The sequence below is a fragment of the Megalops cyprinoides genome, chromosome 19 (assembly GCF_013368585.1).
Source record: "Megalops cyprinoides isolate fMegCyp1 chromosome 19, fMegCyp1.pri, whole genome shotgun sequence".
Taxonomy (NCBI): Eukaryota; Metazoa; Chordata; class Actinopteri; order Elopiformes; family Megalopidae; genus Megalops; species Megalops cyprinoides.
The window spans coordinates 17,383,103-17,401,098 of record NC_050601.1 but is presented as its reverse complement, the minus strand read 5'-3'; the positions used below and the strand labels follow the sequence as shown (position 1 = coordinate 17,401,098).

At 49.4% G+C, this 17,996-nt stretch overlaps 1 protein-coding gene across 2 annotated transcripts in view; it reads right to left on the bottom strand.

Moving 5' to 3' along the window:
• The window catches only part of hdac5 (histone deacetylase 5), a 62,136-nt gene continuing 44,140 nt past the window's right edge, over positions 1 to 17,996 (bottom strand). For both annotated transcript variants that reach the window (XM_036552263.1, XM_036552262.1), the window contains 19 exons: positions 17,698 to 17,810; positions 14,468 to 14,587; positions 13,763 to 13,997; positions 13,031 to 13,248; positions 12,169 to 12,474; positions 9,692 to 9,857; positions 8,337 to 8,470; positions 8,117 to 8,237; positions 7,165 to 7,214; positions 6,685 to 6,792; positions 6,361 to 6,416; positions 6,076 to 6,163; positions 5,866 to 5,985; positions 4,471 to 4,568; positions 4,067 to 4,185; positions 2,704 to 2,837; positions 2,486 to 2,570; positions 1,611 to 1,764; positions 1 to 1,085 (listed from right to left, as the gene is read on the bottom strand). In XM_036552263.1, coding sequence (XP_036408156.1) covers positions 1,046 to 1,085; positions 1,611 to 1,764; positions 2,486 to 2,570; positions 2,704 to 2,837; positions 4,067 to 4,185; positions 4,471 to 4,568; positions 5,866 to 5,985; positions 6,076 to 6,163; positions 6,361 to 6,416; positions 6,685 to 6,792; positions 7,165 to 7,214; positions 8,117 to 8,237; positions 8,337 to 8,470; positions 9,692 to 9,857; positions 12,169 to 12,474; positions 13,031 to 13,248; positions 13,763 to 13,997; positions 14,468 to 14,587; positions 17,698 to 17,810 — 2,465 coding nt within the window. In that variant the 3' untranslated portion in view covers positions 1 to 1,045. The remainder of the gene's footprint in view (positions 1,086 to 1,610; positions 1,765 to 2,485; positions 2,571 to 2,703; positions 2,838 to 4,066; positions 4,186 to 4,470; positions 4,569 to 5,865; positions 5,986 to 6,075; positions 6,164 to 6,360; positions 6,417 to 6,684; positions 6,793 to 7,164; positions 7,215 to 8,116; positions 8,238 to 8,336; positions 8,471 to 9,691; positions 9,858 to 12,168; positions 12,475 to 13,030; positions 13,249 to 13,762; positions 13,998 to 14,467; positions 14,588 to 17,697; positions 17,811 to 17,996) is intronic.

The window sequence follows — 17,996 nt, the reverse complement described above, 5'->3', positions numbered from 1 at the left end:
GGGGGGTGTCCAAAAAAAGCAAACCTTGGAAATGGGGTGCACCCCCCTATGTGGCTGGTTGCTGAGTCACTGGTTTACCCCCCGCTCAACCTCACCTGATCCCACATTCAAAAAACAACAGCTGTCAGACAGACAGTAACAAATATGCCGTATGTATATCACACACATTTACAGGAGACACTCACCATTTGCAGTATTTGTATCAGGCAGAACTCTCTGCTCCCTGCCCATTATTACATAAATATACTTATCAACGTATCATTGCTTAAATATTGGTATTAACCACCTCTTTATTGCCATTCTTTAAAATGAAAATGTATAATTTTGAATTGAGAAAATCCTTTTTGTGACAGTGAAGCGGTTGTGAGTTTTTGCATTTGCAATCTGTCAAATGCATCGCCCTTCAAATACCAAGGGTCTCCTGTATATGCAAAACTGTGTATACTGTACACACACAACCACATACATGAGCCAATACAGATACATATATTCTATTCAAACATGTTTGTGTGCTTCTTTCCAGATTACTCAACGATTATACCACCAAACACAGAAATAAGAGAAGGTTTGACACACTCACAAGATAAAGCAATTTGTCGATTCAACAAATTAAAACAAAAAAAACTGTTTTCCACTTCTCCCTGTATAGGGACACTTTCTGTGTTTGTATAGGTGTCTGTGTGTGCTGAAGTGTCTGTTGGCATTTTGTTTCAAATGTACAGAAAAATGGCGTCAGAGGAAAGACCTTTCCTGCTTAAAGAGCACGGTCACCGCGGCTGCGACTTCTTTCCCCTGCCAAAAACGAACGGAACAGAAGTTCCTGCTTCTTCCCGCCCGTCCGCCCCTTGGCTAAGCGCGCCTGCCTTGTCAGTCTCTCCGCCCGGGCTACCCCTCCCTCTGCTCAGGGCGAGGGTCGGGCGGGTCTGGCTCGTGTCGGTCAATCGCAGACAAAACGAGCAGGGTTTGGTGGGGGAGGCAGTGAGGGGTGAGGGGGAGGCTCACCAAGGATGTGGAAGCAAAGGTTCGCCATAAACAGTGGCCCTCCCTACAACACTGGCTCCTCCTCCATCGGTTCCTCTGTAGGCCTGCAAAAACACAAGATTGAAGGACTTCTAATGAACTGTTCAATAAAATTAAACTGCTGCTCAGAGCCCTCATCTGCAAATGGCCATGTGCCTGAACAAGAAAATAACACGTGAATAGAAAACAAAAAACTATATGATTTACATGTGCCATAAAAATCATAATGCTGACCAAGGGTTGAACTATAGTTGGCCAACATGCAAACATTTATTCAACCAGCCATGAGGATGATTGTTTTGGTGTACACTCACATCTAAGAGCAAGCTTTTTCCATTGTCAACCCTCAAATAATTACTGGCCTTCCCAGAAAAGATCAAGTTAACATTATAATCCTATTAGATACACAAGATGAGATTGGTTTTTAACATGAGATATTTCTCACAGAAGTGCTCTGGGTGCTCTCACAGAGGCGACGCGTGTTGTTCCCTGGTACCCGGCTCTGCTGAGATGCTGAAATGTGCTGCGCCCTGCGGAAGGTGTGCGTGATGCTCTGCCGCGGCTGCAGACGCATGCGGCGGTGGGCTTACCTGCTGGGCTCCCGGGCGATGCCCAGCTCATTGTCCACGGTCAGCGAGGCCATGGCGGTCACGGTGTCGGCCTCGTCCTCCTCTCTGTGCTGGGCCTCCAGCATGGACTGGCCCACCGTGGGGGCGAGGCGCTGCAGACAGCTCCAGTGCTTACCTGCAGCACAATGCAGCCCACGCGCTGTTAACCAGCATGCACACACACACACAAGCACACACGCACGCACGTGCGCGCACACACACATGCACGCACAGACACAGGGACACAGACACACACACACACACACACACACACACACAAGTACGCATACGCATACACACACACACATACACGCACACCTCTGCCTATTTGATACATTTTTACAACAACAGCTGTTCAGTATCAGTTCAATAAGCTGTCAGTATACTTTAACAAATAAACAGGCAATTGCGTGCACGTTCATAATAACCCATTTCAATTTACCTGATTTGCACTCAGTGTGAACTACAGACTGGATTGTAATTATTCTTCAATACCTCAATGTAAGCTAGCAGGCCCACACTGTGTAGTAAGTTTCAGATGGATGTACACCAACCGGTTATTGAGCCAGGTTTTCACGCAGTACACAGTAAGTGTAACCGTTTTAAATAATTTGGAATTCATTTGAATGGTCATGGTGTGTATGGTCATGTTTGTGTCGTCTAATACCTTAAAAGTATGTTTCAAATGAACCCTGAAGTTGGCAAGGAAAAGTGAGGAAGTCCATTCTTCAAACAGAAAAGGCAAACCTCAATTTAATCTCCTTTTCTAAGACTCTTTTTCACCTTTTGTGAAGCCAGCCATTATTTCAGCACAGAGCCCTGTGCTGGAGACACCACAGAAGAAGAGTGAAACTCACTCTGGATCTTGATGACTCTCTCCAGCGACGCCGTCGCTTTGGGGCACGGCTTCTGCTGCAGGACGTCTTCGGGCAGCGGGTCCAGCTGAAAAACAAAAACCCCACCCCGAACCTTAGTGAGGGAAAGCGGAAAGCGGACCATCGATGGCAAACACTTAAGAAGTGTGTGTGTGTGTGTATGTGTGTGTGTGTGGAGTGGGGGGTGTGCGGCGGTGTACCTCGTCTCCCAGGAGCGCAGACACGCAGGACTCGGAGGCGTCGCAGATGGCGGTGAGGTCGTGCCCTCCTTCCAGCGCCAAGACCACGCGGCCGCCCGCTAAAGTCATCAGCTGCTGGGTGAGGTGGCCGAAACCTGCCGAGGGGGAAAACGGGCAGCAATCCGTTTGAAATAACTTCATCACCAAATCACTGGAAAAGCATTCATGTGAAGCAGCTAGGCGTAATCAGAACTGGACCAACAGAACCAAAGCTTATCATTTTAAACTCTAAGTATGGTCATTTCACTCAGTTCATAATAAGTGAAGAGACCTGAATTAAAGTGGGACTTGTGTTTTACTTTAAAGAAAAAATAAAATGCCACCATGAGCCAACAACAGTCTCATACATCCAGCTTGAAGTCAGTACAATTATACAAACTATCTACATTAAATATGGTTTGTAAGTAAAACATTATGTGACGTACATTTTACACAGTGCATTACATAATGTTGGATTCAGATTTTGATGCATGATTGTGGTGGTGACTTGGAATCAAGTATCTACATATCAATGGAACAATAGCTTGAAAAAAATACGTAAGATACAAACTGATATTTATGCACCGAAAAGGACAATGCAAGAGATTCAATAAGAGCCACAATGCTAACTTCAGTTACACATACAACTCATCCTGCTTGCAGTTCTGCTAAGTGCCAGAAGGGGGGAGCAGTGTTGAATAAACGTGAAAGCAATACCTGCGAGACCTATGATGAAATGGCTTAGTCTAAACCGCAGTAGTGAGTATGGAGAGTTTGTCTTTTATTCACAGCCGTGTTCACTCCACAAACACCTATTATTCAATCATTATCAATCAGGCCTGTAAATAAGCATGTTTTGCCACTGTTTGCATAGTTGTATAATTACATAGTAATTACTGTGTGACTAACGTGTAACTACTATGTAGCAAACTTTTAAAGCATAACTCATGTTGAACACAAGTTTGCAGTTTTAACAATTGTATGGAATACCTGTTCTTTGCCCTCCAGCACATTTTAACCTCACCTCCACTCTACCCTACAACATTATACCAAACCCCCACAGCTAACCTTTACGTAATTATACAAGATGTAAAGATAAGCACTTGCATAGAAATTACACAGCATTTATGCTGTGCTTACATAGGTAGAGTCTAAGTACATAAGTAAGCTGTCTTGGTAGAATAAAGAGTGACCAAGATTTCACAGAACAGGTACTGAGGATAACAGCTGGTACTGGTGACCTAGAGCTAGTAATTGGGATGTAGGGCAGGTAGAAGTGTCCTAGGACAATCAGTAATAATTTACGGCAGGTAGTGGAGACTCAGGGCAGGTAGTGGTGACTTACACTTGGCCGTGACGGAGTATCCACCCAATGGGGACTGGTGACCCTCCACAGCGTCAAACCCAGCCGACACCAGAACCACGTCGGGAGAGAACTCATTTGCAATGGGCATCACCACCGTCCTACACAGACAGCAAGACAGACAGCGTCTCCAAAGCGTCTACCATTAAGAAACACAAAGGCAGCAGCCTGCCGAATTGTTCAAAACACTACACTGGATGGTCATAATTTGTAGATCTATCTGGACTGCTCTTTCCTTTGGCTATCTGAACTCCCTTTGTAAAAACAGGGATGTGTGACTTGGTCCCAGAGTTCATGCAGTGTCTGATCAGAAACATTAACACTAAACGCGAGCTCTGTTGTGGACCCTGAAAAGTGGTGAGGGGCATGATGGGATAGCAAGGTACCTGAAGGCAGTCAGATACTCCACGTCTCCCATGGGGGGCTCCACACCCCCTGTCCACGCAATGTTCACATTGAACCCCACTCCCGGACCGGCCCCCACCTGCAGACACAAAGAGTATCCACTGACTGTGATCGGAATGCTTTTCCAGATTTGAGTGCATAGCTACCATATCATTATCAATCATATAGATACTGTAGAGAGGCTTTTTCTGGTCTTCTTTGGTGCTGGCTAGAGATATGACCATATGGAGAAAGACTTAGTCTTTAGGAGTCATATTAAGTGTGACCAGAGCCTCCGTAGTAACCTGAGTAATACATTTTACAATTATTTACTTGATTAACAGGCACCAGTGTCAGCTGTGATTGACACAGCTCCAAAGGATGACACAACTCATAAATTCTTCATATTGTGAAAAAGTAAAAAAATATATATATAATTATCAGAGTGATCATAGGTTTCCCCCCTTGACACTTGAAGGTGACATGTTCGATTCTTATGCATACCATTTTATACAACTGTGTATACAGCTTCTCTGCTTAGTGCAGATTAACATGGGGTAAAGACCCCGCCATAGGCTGCTGTCCTGTCTAAAGGGAATACTTGACTGTCAATGTGTAAATTAGATTTTTCAGTGTATATATCTGGAAAGACTGAGAAAACTGATGCCCACCTGGCAGACGGGCTGAATTGGTCACTGCTGCTATGTGACCACAAGGGGTCAGTGTGCAGACACACTGTATCCAGAGCCGCATTGCTATCTACAGCTCTGATTGTTTCCAGTGACGCAAAAGTACAGTCAGCCATGAATGGTGAAAACAAGAATGATATTTATCCAAAGCCCTTATGAATTAGCATTGATGACTCACTAAACACCCGGTGATATACAGAAGACTTTCTGTAGCACATACAAAGCTCAGCTTTACTGTACCTCCAAACCCCATACACAGAGCACCTGTCCTCATATAACAGGCTCATTATACCCCTGACACCCTTCCGCAGATTCGCAGATATTCTTGCAGTGATTGTGCCTGGCTCTTACTTGACTGTCACTCCTGTCCATGGATATCTGATTTTTCCCACTGATTTTTTTCCCCCCATTTTGCACCAAATACATCAGTGCATCATTTAATGGCTATTGAGCTGTGCAGCTCTGGGACCCAATAGATAAATACAGATAGGCAGAGACCGTCAGACAGATGGCTGCTAACTCAGTGGAAGCACAGTACAGACACAAGAAATTGACAGACAGACAGGACAGAGAGATGGCTGCTAAGCCCAGTACAGACACAAGGCATAGACAGGCAGACTGACAGACAGACAGACAGCTGCTACGCCCAGTATAGATACAAGGCATGGACAGAGCAGGCAGACATGCGGACAGACAGGGCGAGCCCACCTCTTCTGGGGCCCCGCTGCCGGGGAAGAAGTTCCCGTCGTCGTAGCGATGAAGGGAGATGTACAGCACGTTGGGGTCGCTGTAGAAGGCCTGCTGCGTGCCGTTGCCGTGATGGATGTCCTGGAGGGCAGAACACCAAGGGAATGAATGAACGAGCTGCTGAAGCCGGTCCGACCGCAGAGGAGCGTTTGCGATCACAGTGGGACTCACCCAGTCCACGATGAGGATCTTTTCCACGCTGAGCTTCTGCTGCAGCAGCTTGGCTGTGATGGCCACCGAGTTAAAGAAACAGAAGCCCCTGTGGGTGCAGGCAGCAGACGCTTGTCATCAATGAGACCCCCACACTAACCAGGCAAACCCTGGCAGAGCGTACAAACTTAAAGTTACAGACTCAATAAACTGGGTTTATGCAATTCAACAGCCCCTCCTTTCTCCATCACCTTGTGAATCCCCAAACCCCCCCCCCCCCCACCAAAGTTTCCCAGCTGTACGTACATGGCAGTGGACTCCTCTGCGTGATGTCCTGGGGGTCGCACCACCGCGAAACCGTTCTGCCCAGGAAGAGAGGAGACAGAGCTTCATCACTGCACCAAAACCTGCCTAACGCCTCCTCCGCGGCTGCCTGATCAGTCTGGACTTTTCCCCAGTGGCTACGTTTCCATCTCACTGACTGCACATCAGAAGTGCGCAAATACGCAGAAATAATGATACGTCTCAGCTCCCCGGCCGCTCGCCCCTCCCCCCGCGCAGTCTCCGTGGAGTTCGCCGAGTGCTGTTCCGCTCTCTACGCTCTCTCCCTCCGGCTCCTTCGCTGCTCACCTTCAGCTCTCCGGCGGCCACCTTGAAGGCCAGCTCGATGACGCAGCCCACGGCCATCCGCACCGCGCCGGAGGAGTGCATCTCGTTCCACACCGTGTCGCTGTCCACCTGCAGGGGGTGGCAGAGGGAACGATTTCAGGGCCGGCGCATTTCGCGACCAAGACTCTGCACAACTGTTTCTGCTTTAAACTTTAAACCGATCTTGCGTTCCCTATTCCTGGTCAAGAACACCAAAAAAAGCTGAGAAATAAAAAAATAGAATTCGAGCCACAAAAATAATGGTCAATAATGCCAGCATTGACAAGAAAAACAATAACTATAACAACGATGACTTCAAAGTGTGTAGTTCTGCTCTGAGCACATGACAAGACTGTGCTTCCCAGATCACTGTTGCCCGGGGAGCAGGACCTACTGGGCCACAGAGAGAAACACTCTCTGCTGGGACAGCGGTGAAGAACTCTGCATCGATGAGTCACTCACCCCAATGCCTCCACAGGGCAGGAGGGCGCACATCTTCTGGCTGATTGGACCTGAAAGAGCCCAATCACAGCAGAGTGGAAGGGTCAGGGGGGGGGCGCCACACTCTACCTTTCCCCAGATACTCGTCTCCGCATGCATCTCTCCTGCTCTCAACAGTGACTCCATATCACCCAAGGAGTACAGCTTTATCATTGTAAATTTTGAAGGAGAGAGATGCTGAGACAAGGGAGGTCTGTAGCATCTTCAATCCAGTATTGTATCCAGTTTTCAATTCCAGTAATGGAATATACTATAAAGGCTTTTGCTGGTTTTTCTGCACCACGTAAAGACCGTGTTTTGTTAAAGGAAAATGTTGGCTCTCATCGCGATGAGGAAGCATATGATGAACGTTAAGGATGCGGAGAAGTGCAACAAACACACCTCTAATCAGCATCAATTTGCATGTTGTTTTCAATCAAACATCTTCAGCGCTGCTAAAATGTGAGTCGCTGATCTACGTCCAGCATCTACCTTAAGTACTCGAAAGAAGTAGGACCAGCAAGTTTATCCCCGTGTCAACTTTACTGAAGGGCTCAGTCTGGTAATAATCATCTACTGGGGCTCCTGCGCTTTAAGTTAACAGACTCTAAAGAAGGAGAAACTCTGGCGGCAAGGCCACCGTCTGCAGCTGCGGCAGCTGTCCCCCCCCCTTGACAGCGAGAGGAACCCCGTGATGATTCATAAGCGGAGGAGGATCGCATCAGGGGCCTCGCCTCTTCCAGCACTAAAAATACTCCTTGCCGTCAGAGCAGGTAACCCTTCAGAAGTGCATCTGCCCATATATGGAAAATGTTTTTAAAAGGAGTGCTTCCCAACTTCCACTGGGGCAATTCCCTTTTCGCGACCTGAACGAAACACGCACACATGCACACACACACACACACACACACGGACAAAGTGGGAGGCTCTGTACCTAAGAGCTTTTTGCTGTCCAGCTTCTGCCTGTTGAGCGGGCTGGTGCCGTAGAGGAGAGTATGGTGCTCCGAGTGGACTGTCTGGATCTCATCCAGCGTGGCCTTTCTGCCTCGAATCCTCTGCTCAGCGACAACAAAATAAAGGTCAGCTCCTTCGGTCTAGGCCCTTAGAGACTCTGTCACGGCAGCGGTCCTCCTGGCCAGCAGGTGGCGACCTACCTCGCATCGGTTAAGCAGTCCTGTCTCCTGCAGGCGGGACCAGATGCTCTGGATCCTTCCGGCGTGCTCTGGGTGAATATGAGTGTTCCCACACATGCACTGGTGTTTGAGCATGAAGGTGTCATATACCAGCCCTGCGAAATTTAGAGAGGACCTTTAGCGCCTGGCTGGATTGGACAAATGGGGAATGGCCATCTTCTCTCTGCTGTTTATATGAAGCTCACTTCGTCTCCAGTAAAGTACAAGGTATTAAATGATACCAGGGTGCCTCTATATCAAAATGTAACAGGATACAGGAAAAAGACACAGGGTTTGTCAGACCCTGAAGAGCATTTTAAAATCAGTCATTAAGGGGCCATACACCTGACGTTTCCAAAACTGCAGGGTTAACTGGAAAATGTTTATAACCTTGGAGACTTAACCTTCGGGTGAAGAGTGAATAAGATGCAGTACCCAGTTTAAATGATAACTGTAAGGTACAACACATTTCAGAGAACTGTTCTAGGTGTTTCTGAATAACCCCTGTCTATAACTTAAAAACGCACTATCGTTCTGTATCCTATTTATATTTTAAAGATTTCATAGACTGTCTTGATGTAATTTTTCCTTGTGATTTGCTTGCTCTGAACAAGCTTCTGATTAGCATATTTTTCTTCCCGGCATGATTTGCTTTCTCAGCCCAAATGAATGTGTTGCAGCAGGTGATTGTGAAAATGAAGATGTCGTTATTAGCCACATAACAGCGAACACCTGTTCTGATGTAATTTCCACTTTCTTTGCTGAGTCCCCACAATTTAACCTGCCATATTCCCATTAGTAAAGATTGGTAAAGACAGAATGAAACACAGTGCATGTTAGCATTTGTGGTCTTTTAGCATTTTTAGTCATTTCTACTCCTGGACTCAGAGACTGCAAAACCAAAGCCCAAAGAAGCTTCCAGAAAGACATACACTGTGCCCCTTCTGTGTGCTAACCCTCTTTGCCAAGGTTGGGGGCAATAGCTGTAATCTCTAATCAACACAAGTTGTCGTCCACATTTTCTTTGAGCAGAAAAAAAAACAAATAGACAGATTTATGGCTAAAAGACCTTTTTTTCCAACAACCATTACCTACATACAATCATTTTTCTTCAGAACAGATTATGTCAAGCCATGCTTTTTTCATGATTTCTGAATATACTGAACATGGTTGCCAGGTCTTTGTGGAAATACCTAATCAATAACCATGAAAAGGGCCTGGCTAAGCTTCAGTCTTCCAACAGTGCCAAAACCACTGAAAGGAAATCTCTACCTTTCAGTTAATTATTTGTTACATAATGGTTCCAAAATTGCGGTGACCTAAAGACAATGCCTTACCTGTTGTGAAGAGGTGCTTGACACACAGCTCACCAGTGGGGGCGCCCTTGAGGCTGGCTGTGGCCGGCGAGGACTGTGCCCTTCCAAGAGGCCTGTGGGGCATGCCAGTAATGGACAGGGATGCCTGGAACACGTTGAGCTGCTGCAGGTGCTGCTGGTCTGGGAACTGTGTGGGAGAGATCAGTGACAGGAACGCTGAAAATACAAGTTAAAATCTCTGATACGCTACAGATGTAACTGATGAGTCATTAGATGGTTTGGTGTGGGGCAGTTCTATAGCTTCCTATGGATCAGGGCAGTCTTTCAGACTAAAGCAACTAATAATTGACATAAACTGTTCAACAGCTGACATGTTGACAGCTGATTTTGCCCATATATCAAGAGCTTCACATCAAGTGACCGCAATTCTCCAAGAACATCCAGGCTAATTATGACATAGATCACATGCAATAAATGCAGACAGCCTTAAAAGAATAAATAAATAAAAAAACCCAGCAGGAGCCACTAAGGCCTGGACGTGGACCTTTCTCAAGAGACATGGCGGGCCAAGAGCTGACCTTCCAGCAGTCAACAGCGTCTTCACTGCCCCACCCCCCGCAAACACAAGGAGGTGGGATGTGCCTTTTGCAAAGACACTGAACAGTGAATGTCAGGGTGGGGTGGGGGAGCGGGTGGGTGTGGTAGCGCAGTCTCAGAAACGTGCGGCTCCGAGCACATGCGACGAAGCCAACGTCAGCCGGCGGGGCAACAGAGCGGCTCATGACTCCCTGCGCCTTCTGCTGCAAGCGGTTTATTCAGCAACCTCGGACTGCTCGCTGAGCGCTCTCTCCTGCGGTCTGAATGGGAAGTGAATGTGTGTGTGTGGGGAGGGGGTGCGCTTGCTCTGCCAATCAGGATTCACGCCTCCGTCTTCCACGAGCGCCTGCGGACCTATTTGTATTCTAGGCGTGCGCCAGACGCCAGAGCCAAGAGCAAAGCGAGAGCGAGAGCGAGAGCGAGAGCGAGAGCGAGGGGGGTGGGGGGGGGGGGGGGGGGGGGGGGGTTCACTTCCGCATCTGACTTGAATGTTGAGCGATGTTTTTGGGGGAGCAAACTGCGCCCCCCACCCCACTGGTCCTCCCCCCGTTATCAAAAATATCACAGGCCTCGCTCCCTGGCGGACTGGCATCGAGCATGGCGCGCGGGGAGGGAGGTGGGGGGGCTGATGGAGGGAGTGGGCGAGAATGAATCACCATGCAGAGATGAGTCAGAGCTGAGTCCATTCACAGCTACTCACTCAAATGTGAAAAAGTGGTGAGGCGGGAGGGTGTGTGTGTGTGTGTGTGTGAGAGAGAGAGACGCAGAGAGGGAGAGGGAGAGATAGAGGGGGGAGAGACGTGGTCTGAATTCCTTCTGAAATCATCTTCCGACTTTTTTTTCTCAATGGCTTCTCTGAGCGGGAGGGGCATCTCTGCCCCGCTCTCAGTATCTGCCTGCTTTCCCCCGAGCTCCAAGCTCCCATTGATGAAATCAGTGCGGCGTACGCATTGCTGAAAATGAGCACGGCTCCGTAGGACGAGCCCTGCTGTCTTTGTGACATTCACGCAGAAGCAACCGAATTATCGCTAATGGAAAAACAGATCAGGACTTCGAAGACTAGAGTTTGTCCATGCCATTCAAAACCCTTCATGTGATGCCCTGTCAGAGACGTCACATTTCTTTTAACCTCTCAGAAATAACGATCTGTCAAATCCTTGCATTCAAGCTCAGCTGGCACACACCCCTCGTTTGTAGTGACCAATTGTTCGTGACAATGAAACATGTAAGAATGAACCTTTTTGAGAAACTACAGACGTCAGTATGATATCATTACCTAATTGTCCTGGAGAATAAAGACATCCGTCTCTGGGCAAGCTTCCTGTGACTGTTTCCCTCGCTGTGGGAAGTGTCAGGCGAGCGTGTGTACGAATATGACCAGCACAGCCAAGAGACTGACACACGACCCGTGACTTACAGCTGAACACGCGGTCTTATACACATCTAGAAATCCTAGAGCTTTTCTCAGAGCTCTCGCGTAACCGCAATTAGCGGAACAAAAAAACAGCCAGGGGAACAGGAGATAACATCGGAAGAGAGCTGCACATTTCTCCGTTTCGCCACCAGCGTTTACTGAGTAGCGCGGTGAGTCACCGCATATTAATCAGCCAATCAGAGCTTAGGCGGCCGCCCGCTTTAGGACTGTCCGTCGCTCTCCCTCCCCCAGCCTTGCCGGTGTTGAGTGACATATCCACAGCTCCCTTGCTGTTCTCCGTGACCACTTCCACGCAGTCTGGCTCGTGTTCGTTCCTACCAGGCGCTACAGAGGCGGTCTCTTTGACAGGGTAGGAACGCAGCAGTGTCTGCTTTGTAACAAGCATCCTGACATTTCATAATACTGGTCAGCGGGACTGATTCCATCTAGCGCTGCGTATCTGTGATTAGCGGGGCCGCGGACTCACCTGGCCGTAGGGGTCGCCCTCCTCGTCGCACTCCTTCAGCTCGATGGCCTCGTCGTCCTCGTCGTCCTCCTCCACCTCGCTCTCCGTACTGCCGCCCTTCAGCGCCAGCGGGTGCTCCAGAGGGGGCGTCACGTCCCCCGAGACGTCCTGCCGGTGCTGGTGCTCAGGCGCGGGGGGCGCCCCGCCCGGAGGCTCCGGCCCCTCGCCCCTCTCCTCCTGCATCTCCGCCGTCTCCGTCAGCTCCTCCTCCGTCTCCTCCGGGTGGGTGGGGGGCTGGCGGGGCAGCTCGCCGCCTTTGGAGAGCATCTGCGAGGCGGGAGAGGAGGGGGTGGGCACGAGCAGGAGAACGCGTGATGTCCCCTTCCCACAGTCATTTGTGTGACGTACACACTGGAGATGCGGTTCATGCTTATGATACATGGACTCATGTGTACTAATCAAATGAACTAGTGGGTTCCATTGGGAGATGCATAGGTTTCTAGTTTGAGTTCGAGCTCAGACAGTAATGACTTAATTGGACCCACTGACTGGGTGGAAGCTTGAACCACTTGCTGTTGGAGGTGTCAATCAGTTGCTGTCAGGAAGGTATCTCTGGATCCCTTAGGAATATTAATCTCCAAGAATAGGAGAGCAACCCATTTAAAGAAACCTTTGTAAGACTACAGACTGGGGCTAACATCCTGGATGGGTAGCTGCTGTACTCTTGAGCAGCACAATATGTCATCTTTACTTCAACTGAATACCTAGCTCCATAAATTTGTAATTTGTAAAGATCTAAGGTGTGCAAGTCTCCCTGGAAGTAGGGGACCAATAAACAAAGGCTGTACAGGTGACCTGCGCGTGTGTCTCTGGCGCCCCCTACCTTGTTGAGCTGGATCTGCTGCTGGTACTGCTTCTGCTTCTCCAGGAAGTGCTGGTGCTGCTGCTGCATGACCAGCTGCTGCAGGGCCTGGGGGCTCTGGGGCAGGGGCGCCGACTGGGTGCGGCTCAGCGGCCGGTGGCGGGGCAGCTTGTTGACCGTGCGCATGTTGGGGGAAACCCGCTCGCCCGTCACCAGCGGAGACTGCCCGTAGATAGGGACTGTGGGCGGAGGCAGAGAGCGACAGCTTCTTTTAGGAGCTCCCACAACATGCAGCGGGCTTGCTGCTGATTTGCCTGATGCTCATTCTTACTGATAGGAAATTATCCTTGTATCAGCTGCAATTTGGTAAGAACTGGAGGTGAAGCAGTGCAACGGTGAGGGTGCATGAGTGAAAGTATGGAGCCAGTCAATAATTTTTTTGGGGGGGGGGGGGGGGGGGTGTAGGGTGGGTGTGGAGTCCTGTGTGAGTGACTATGGGTGAGAGCGTCAGGGGTGGAGTCTGGTGTGAGTTTCTATGGGTGGGTGGGCAGTGTCCTGTGTGAGTGCTTATGGGTGGGCAGGGAGGAAGTGGAGTTCTGCGTTAGTGATTATGGGTGGAGTCCTGTGTTGAGTGATTATGGGTGGACTCCTGTGTGAGTGATTATTGGTGGACTCCTGTGTGAGTGCCTATAGGTGAGTGGTACCCTGTGTGAGAGTGGGCACCTGTAATCCTGTGAAAGTGGTTTGGGGTACCTGCGAGCAGTGCACTCTGCTGGCGGGCCTGTTCCAGCAGCAAGACGTGCTGCAGCAGGGAGGAGTGGCTGTGGCTGTTGGTGGCGGGGGGCTCGGCGTCGTGCGCCACCCCCGGGGGCAGGCAGGCCGGCAGGGACGAGGCGCTGACAAACTTCCCCGTCAGGGCGCCGCCCTGCCGCATGGTCTGGATAGCCTGCCGCTCCGCCTCCTGCTGGGCTGACAGCTTCTGCGGGGCCTGGACAGAGAGAGGGCCAATCAGGGGAGCATTACAGCTCCGCGCATCAACAGGCCAACACCCACAATCACTCACACAGGACTCCGCCCTCCACCTGCTCACCCATAAGCGCTGCAGGTCACAGACTGCAAACCGTCATCAAGGGTACTATCATCAAGGGAACACAGCCCACACACAGGCACACATACAATACCAGTCAAAACTTGGAGATACCTTTCTTTTGTTATTTTTATTATTTTATACATTTTAGAATAATAGTAAAGCATCAAAACTATGAAATAACACAAAAGGAATTATGCAGTGACCAAAAAAGTGTTAACCAAAAACTTTAACAGCTCTGGCCTGGCGGACCAAACCTGCAGACCCAGCCTTCTGGGAGACTCCACACAGAGGGAGACTCTGCTCCTGAAGGCCTGTGTGTGCAAAGAGAGCTGTTGTGCAGTGGTCGACCCCCAGGGGGCGCTACTCACGGCAATGTGTGAGTTGGCGGGGAGGCCCAGGGAGATGTTGGGGAGCGACGGGGAGGTGTAAAGGCTGAGCTGGCTGGTCGTCCTGTCTGCGTTCAGAGTCTGGTGATGGGAGCGTAGTTGCTGCAGGAAGAGAAGATCATAGGGGGGACATGGTGGTTACAGCTCATTCGATTTACAGCAGCCCCTCCCCAAACTGTATTATCACATTTACTTATAATTACATATAATTTACATAAATACCAGCATTCATACCACCCTGTAGCTTTCTCCTGCATGATGACTAAAGCTAAGTAGTGCTGGGCTTGGTTAGTTTCAGGATGCTGGAGGAACCTTCCTGTTGGAAGTGGTGCTGTTGGGCCAGCAGGGGTCAGGTTACCCTCTAAGCAAAGGAGAGAACACATTTCCCCAGAGCAGTGATTTTGTAGGAGACATGATTTTTCAGGCATGGTGATATTGCGATATTGCGACGTACTGTGGTCCTTACAGATCCTTGCAGAGTAGTGATTCTATGTGAAACTCCTTATCTGTGTTTGTAAGTCGGGACATTTAATGACCCCCAGTTTAACTGGCTGAACACCCCCCTTCCCCAGTGCTGAGCATTTGGGACACTATGTGTTACTATAGCATTACAGTAGCATATGGTAGCATACCATATGCATTACCAGCTACACACTGGTGGGGGTAAGCTGAAACTCACCTCTGCTGTGAAGTATTTTGTGATCCATGAGAGATGCAATTCATAATCATTACCAATACATACTCAGGTACATTAGGATAGGGCCGTGCAGGCATTGCCCACCACATAACCCCGGCAGGAAAACAGTTTTAGGTTCAGGTACAACTACTATAAGCCTAGAATTTTTCTTATCAGTGTCTGTACCAACACAATCCCTCTAGCTGCTGAGGGGACACAGCAGCCAGTGTGAAATTAACAGCTCCGCGAATGGATCGCCGTTGGTTGCGCATTCATTTGGCCGGGTAACGGTAATGTGCAAAGAGCGCAGTCGATACGCGGTCAATTTCTCCTTGCCTTTTTTTTTTTTCCCTCCCCCTTTTCTTCCCCCCCTAACCGCAGCCCGGGATGGAGTGACGGCGAGCGCAATCACGAACGGCGGCGACTGACTCAACACATCTCCGCGAGAATAAAGCCCACGCCGGCCCGAAAAACCAGCGGCCCCGCTCCCCTCCCCGCTACACCGCGGCGGTGATGTCACGCTCCCCGTTTTCACACCCGTCAATTACAGCCCCGCTGACGGCACAGCCCTCAGCCCAGCACTCAATAACAACGCCGCAGCTAGGAATCAGCGGGCTATTTTTGACAGCAGCACGCAGCTAACCTGATGAGGCATGCTTTAGGTATGGCAACACTGTTATTGCTTTGTTGGTGCAAATCAGTGACTGTCTGTAAGTGGTTGGGGGGGGGCGAAGATCTTTTTTTCTTCCCCTAAATGGGTTTTTATTTAGCCTTGGTTATAAATGGGGATTTGAATAAGGTATGGTAAACAGACGGAGTGAATTGAAAATAATTCGACAACAGGATGGAATTATAAATCAAGCGAGCTGCAAGGCTAGACTGTGGGGAACTAAAATAAAAATAAAGTGCTGAACACACGTGGCTGTGAACTTGAGTGTTAACTCCTGATCTTAACTGTGAAAATGCTGGCTAACTGCTGCGGCCCCCCTCACGCTGTCAGTCATTCAGCCGGTCGGTGTGGTCGTTCATGGAGCTGTTGCCTTTAGTTGTAGCCAAACATGAAGAACTGGTTTAGAAGTATTTATAGGCGGCAAATACTCTGATCTGCAGAGGTGTTGCGTGACTGCTCCTGAATGAAATACTTCAGCCCAAAGCAAGAAAAGGTTAGACTATTTTTAATCCTACGTAGGCTAACTGTCCATCAAAGACAAAAAGTTGCACAGTTGCTCTAAGTACACATACTCCGCACCTGTCGGCCTCTTACTTCATTTAACTGATTCAGTAAGCACCAGCAGGATACTGATCTGTCCGCAGCCCCCGGCTCCACTCCTATTCTCTAGCTAGAGGAGTGGACATGCTTCATTCAACAGCGCTGGCCTATTCCACACTCTCACACCGCACAGAAAGAGAGATGCCAAAGACATGGAGCTAACCACATCCCGGCTAGAGCATTATGCTCCTTCACTTCCTGTCTGAATGGGAGGGTCAGCGCAGATGAGTGCAGGACTGAAGCACCATGGCGACCCTGGGCTAGTGGAGCTGCATCCTTAAGGAAGTGATCCCCAGCAAAGCTGAGAATCCTGTGATAAAATGCCCTTAATCTACGGAGGCCAATCATATTGCGTGGTGGTTGTAAAGGCCGTCTCCTCTCCTGAAAGAAGAGTGAGCAAACCCAGGGAGAGAAGGGGAGGAAGGGGAGGAAAAAAGAAGCGGAGGAGGTCGACCTGAAACGTTTGCCACGGGGAGGGTGGTGGAGGGGGGGGTTATGTGAGTCAGCTTGCTCCCAGATGCAGGCATGTTTTGCTTTTTTATGCTGGTCACGGAATGCAGTCAATCACAACGCACTAGGCCCCTCTCTCCCCCCGCTTCTCCCTCCCTCCCTCACTCAAGGTTAAGATGTTCCCGGGATGTGCCGGATGTTGACTGATGTGGCGCTCGGCGGCGGCAGGGTCAAAAGAGAACAAGCAATCGGATCAGCCGCGTCCCTTCTTGTTTGTTTTTCTTTTTCTCATAACGCCGCAAACGGCAAACAAATAGCCTCTGAGCCTGACTGGCAGCAAAACATCGACAGATTTTCAGCACCGAGAATATGAACAGCGGCCATTAGCATGTAAGAACACGGGGAAAATATGTTATGTTTATTATGATCTAAAAGGATGGGGTGCAGCACACACTCAAAGACTGATTCAGCCATCATGATGCTTTTAGCAATATTGAATGAAATCAATGAAAATTCTGTAATGTTTTTTTTTTTTTTACAAAGGCTGTGTTAACAACAGCAGTGCTTTCTGAAACTTATGTACAGCCTAAGTATGGCTGTAAGCTCTGTGGTAGACTAACTTGTCCATATAGAACCATGCTCCCCGCAAATATAAATGTCACCTCTTTGGAAATGGGTGGAATAAAGCAATACGGTTAACGTAGCGTTTGAGTGTGGGCTGGCAGGGAGAGGGGTGGGCTGGGTCTCATTCTTACAGCACCTCCGGGGGTATGTTGGTAGTGAAAGGGTCGGGTGTGGTCTGGCTTTCGCTCTTACCTCTGCAGGGATGTTGGGGACGGAGCCGCTGGAGCCGTTCTCGGCGATGGCACTGTTGGAGCTGTTGGGGGAGCTGGGCCCCGAGCCTGGGGCACTGCTACACATGGAGGACACTGCAATGACACCGGGACACAGGCGTTGAGCCCAGTCCGCTTGGCACGCGGTGGCAGGCTAATAATCAGGGAAGCTCAGTTCTTTCAGGACGGACGCTGACTTCAAACGTGCAGCTCGCCTCTGCAGGTCTACTGAACGCGCTTTTGTGCAGCTTGCTCTGACCCGAGAACATGCTCTCTGCAAAC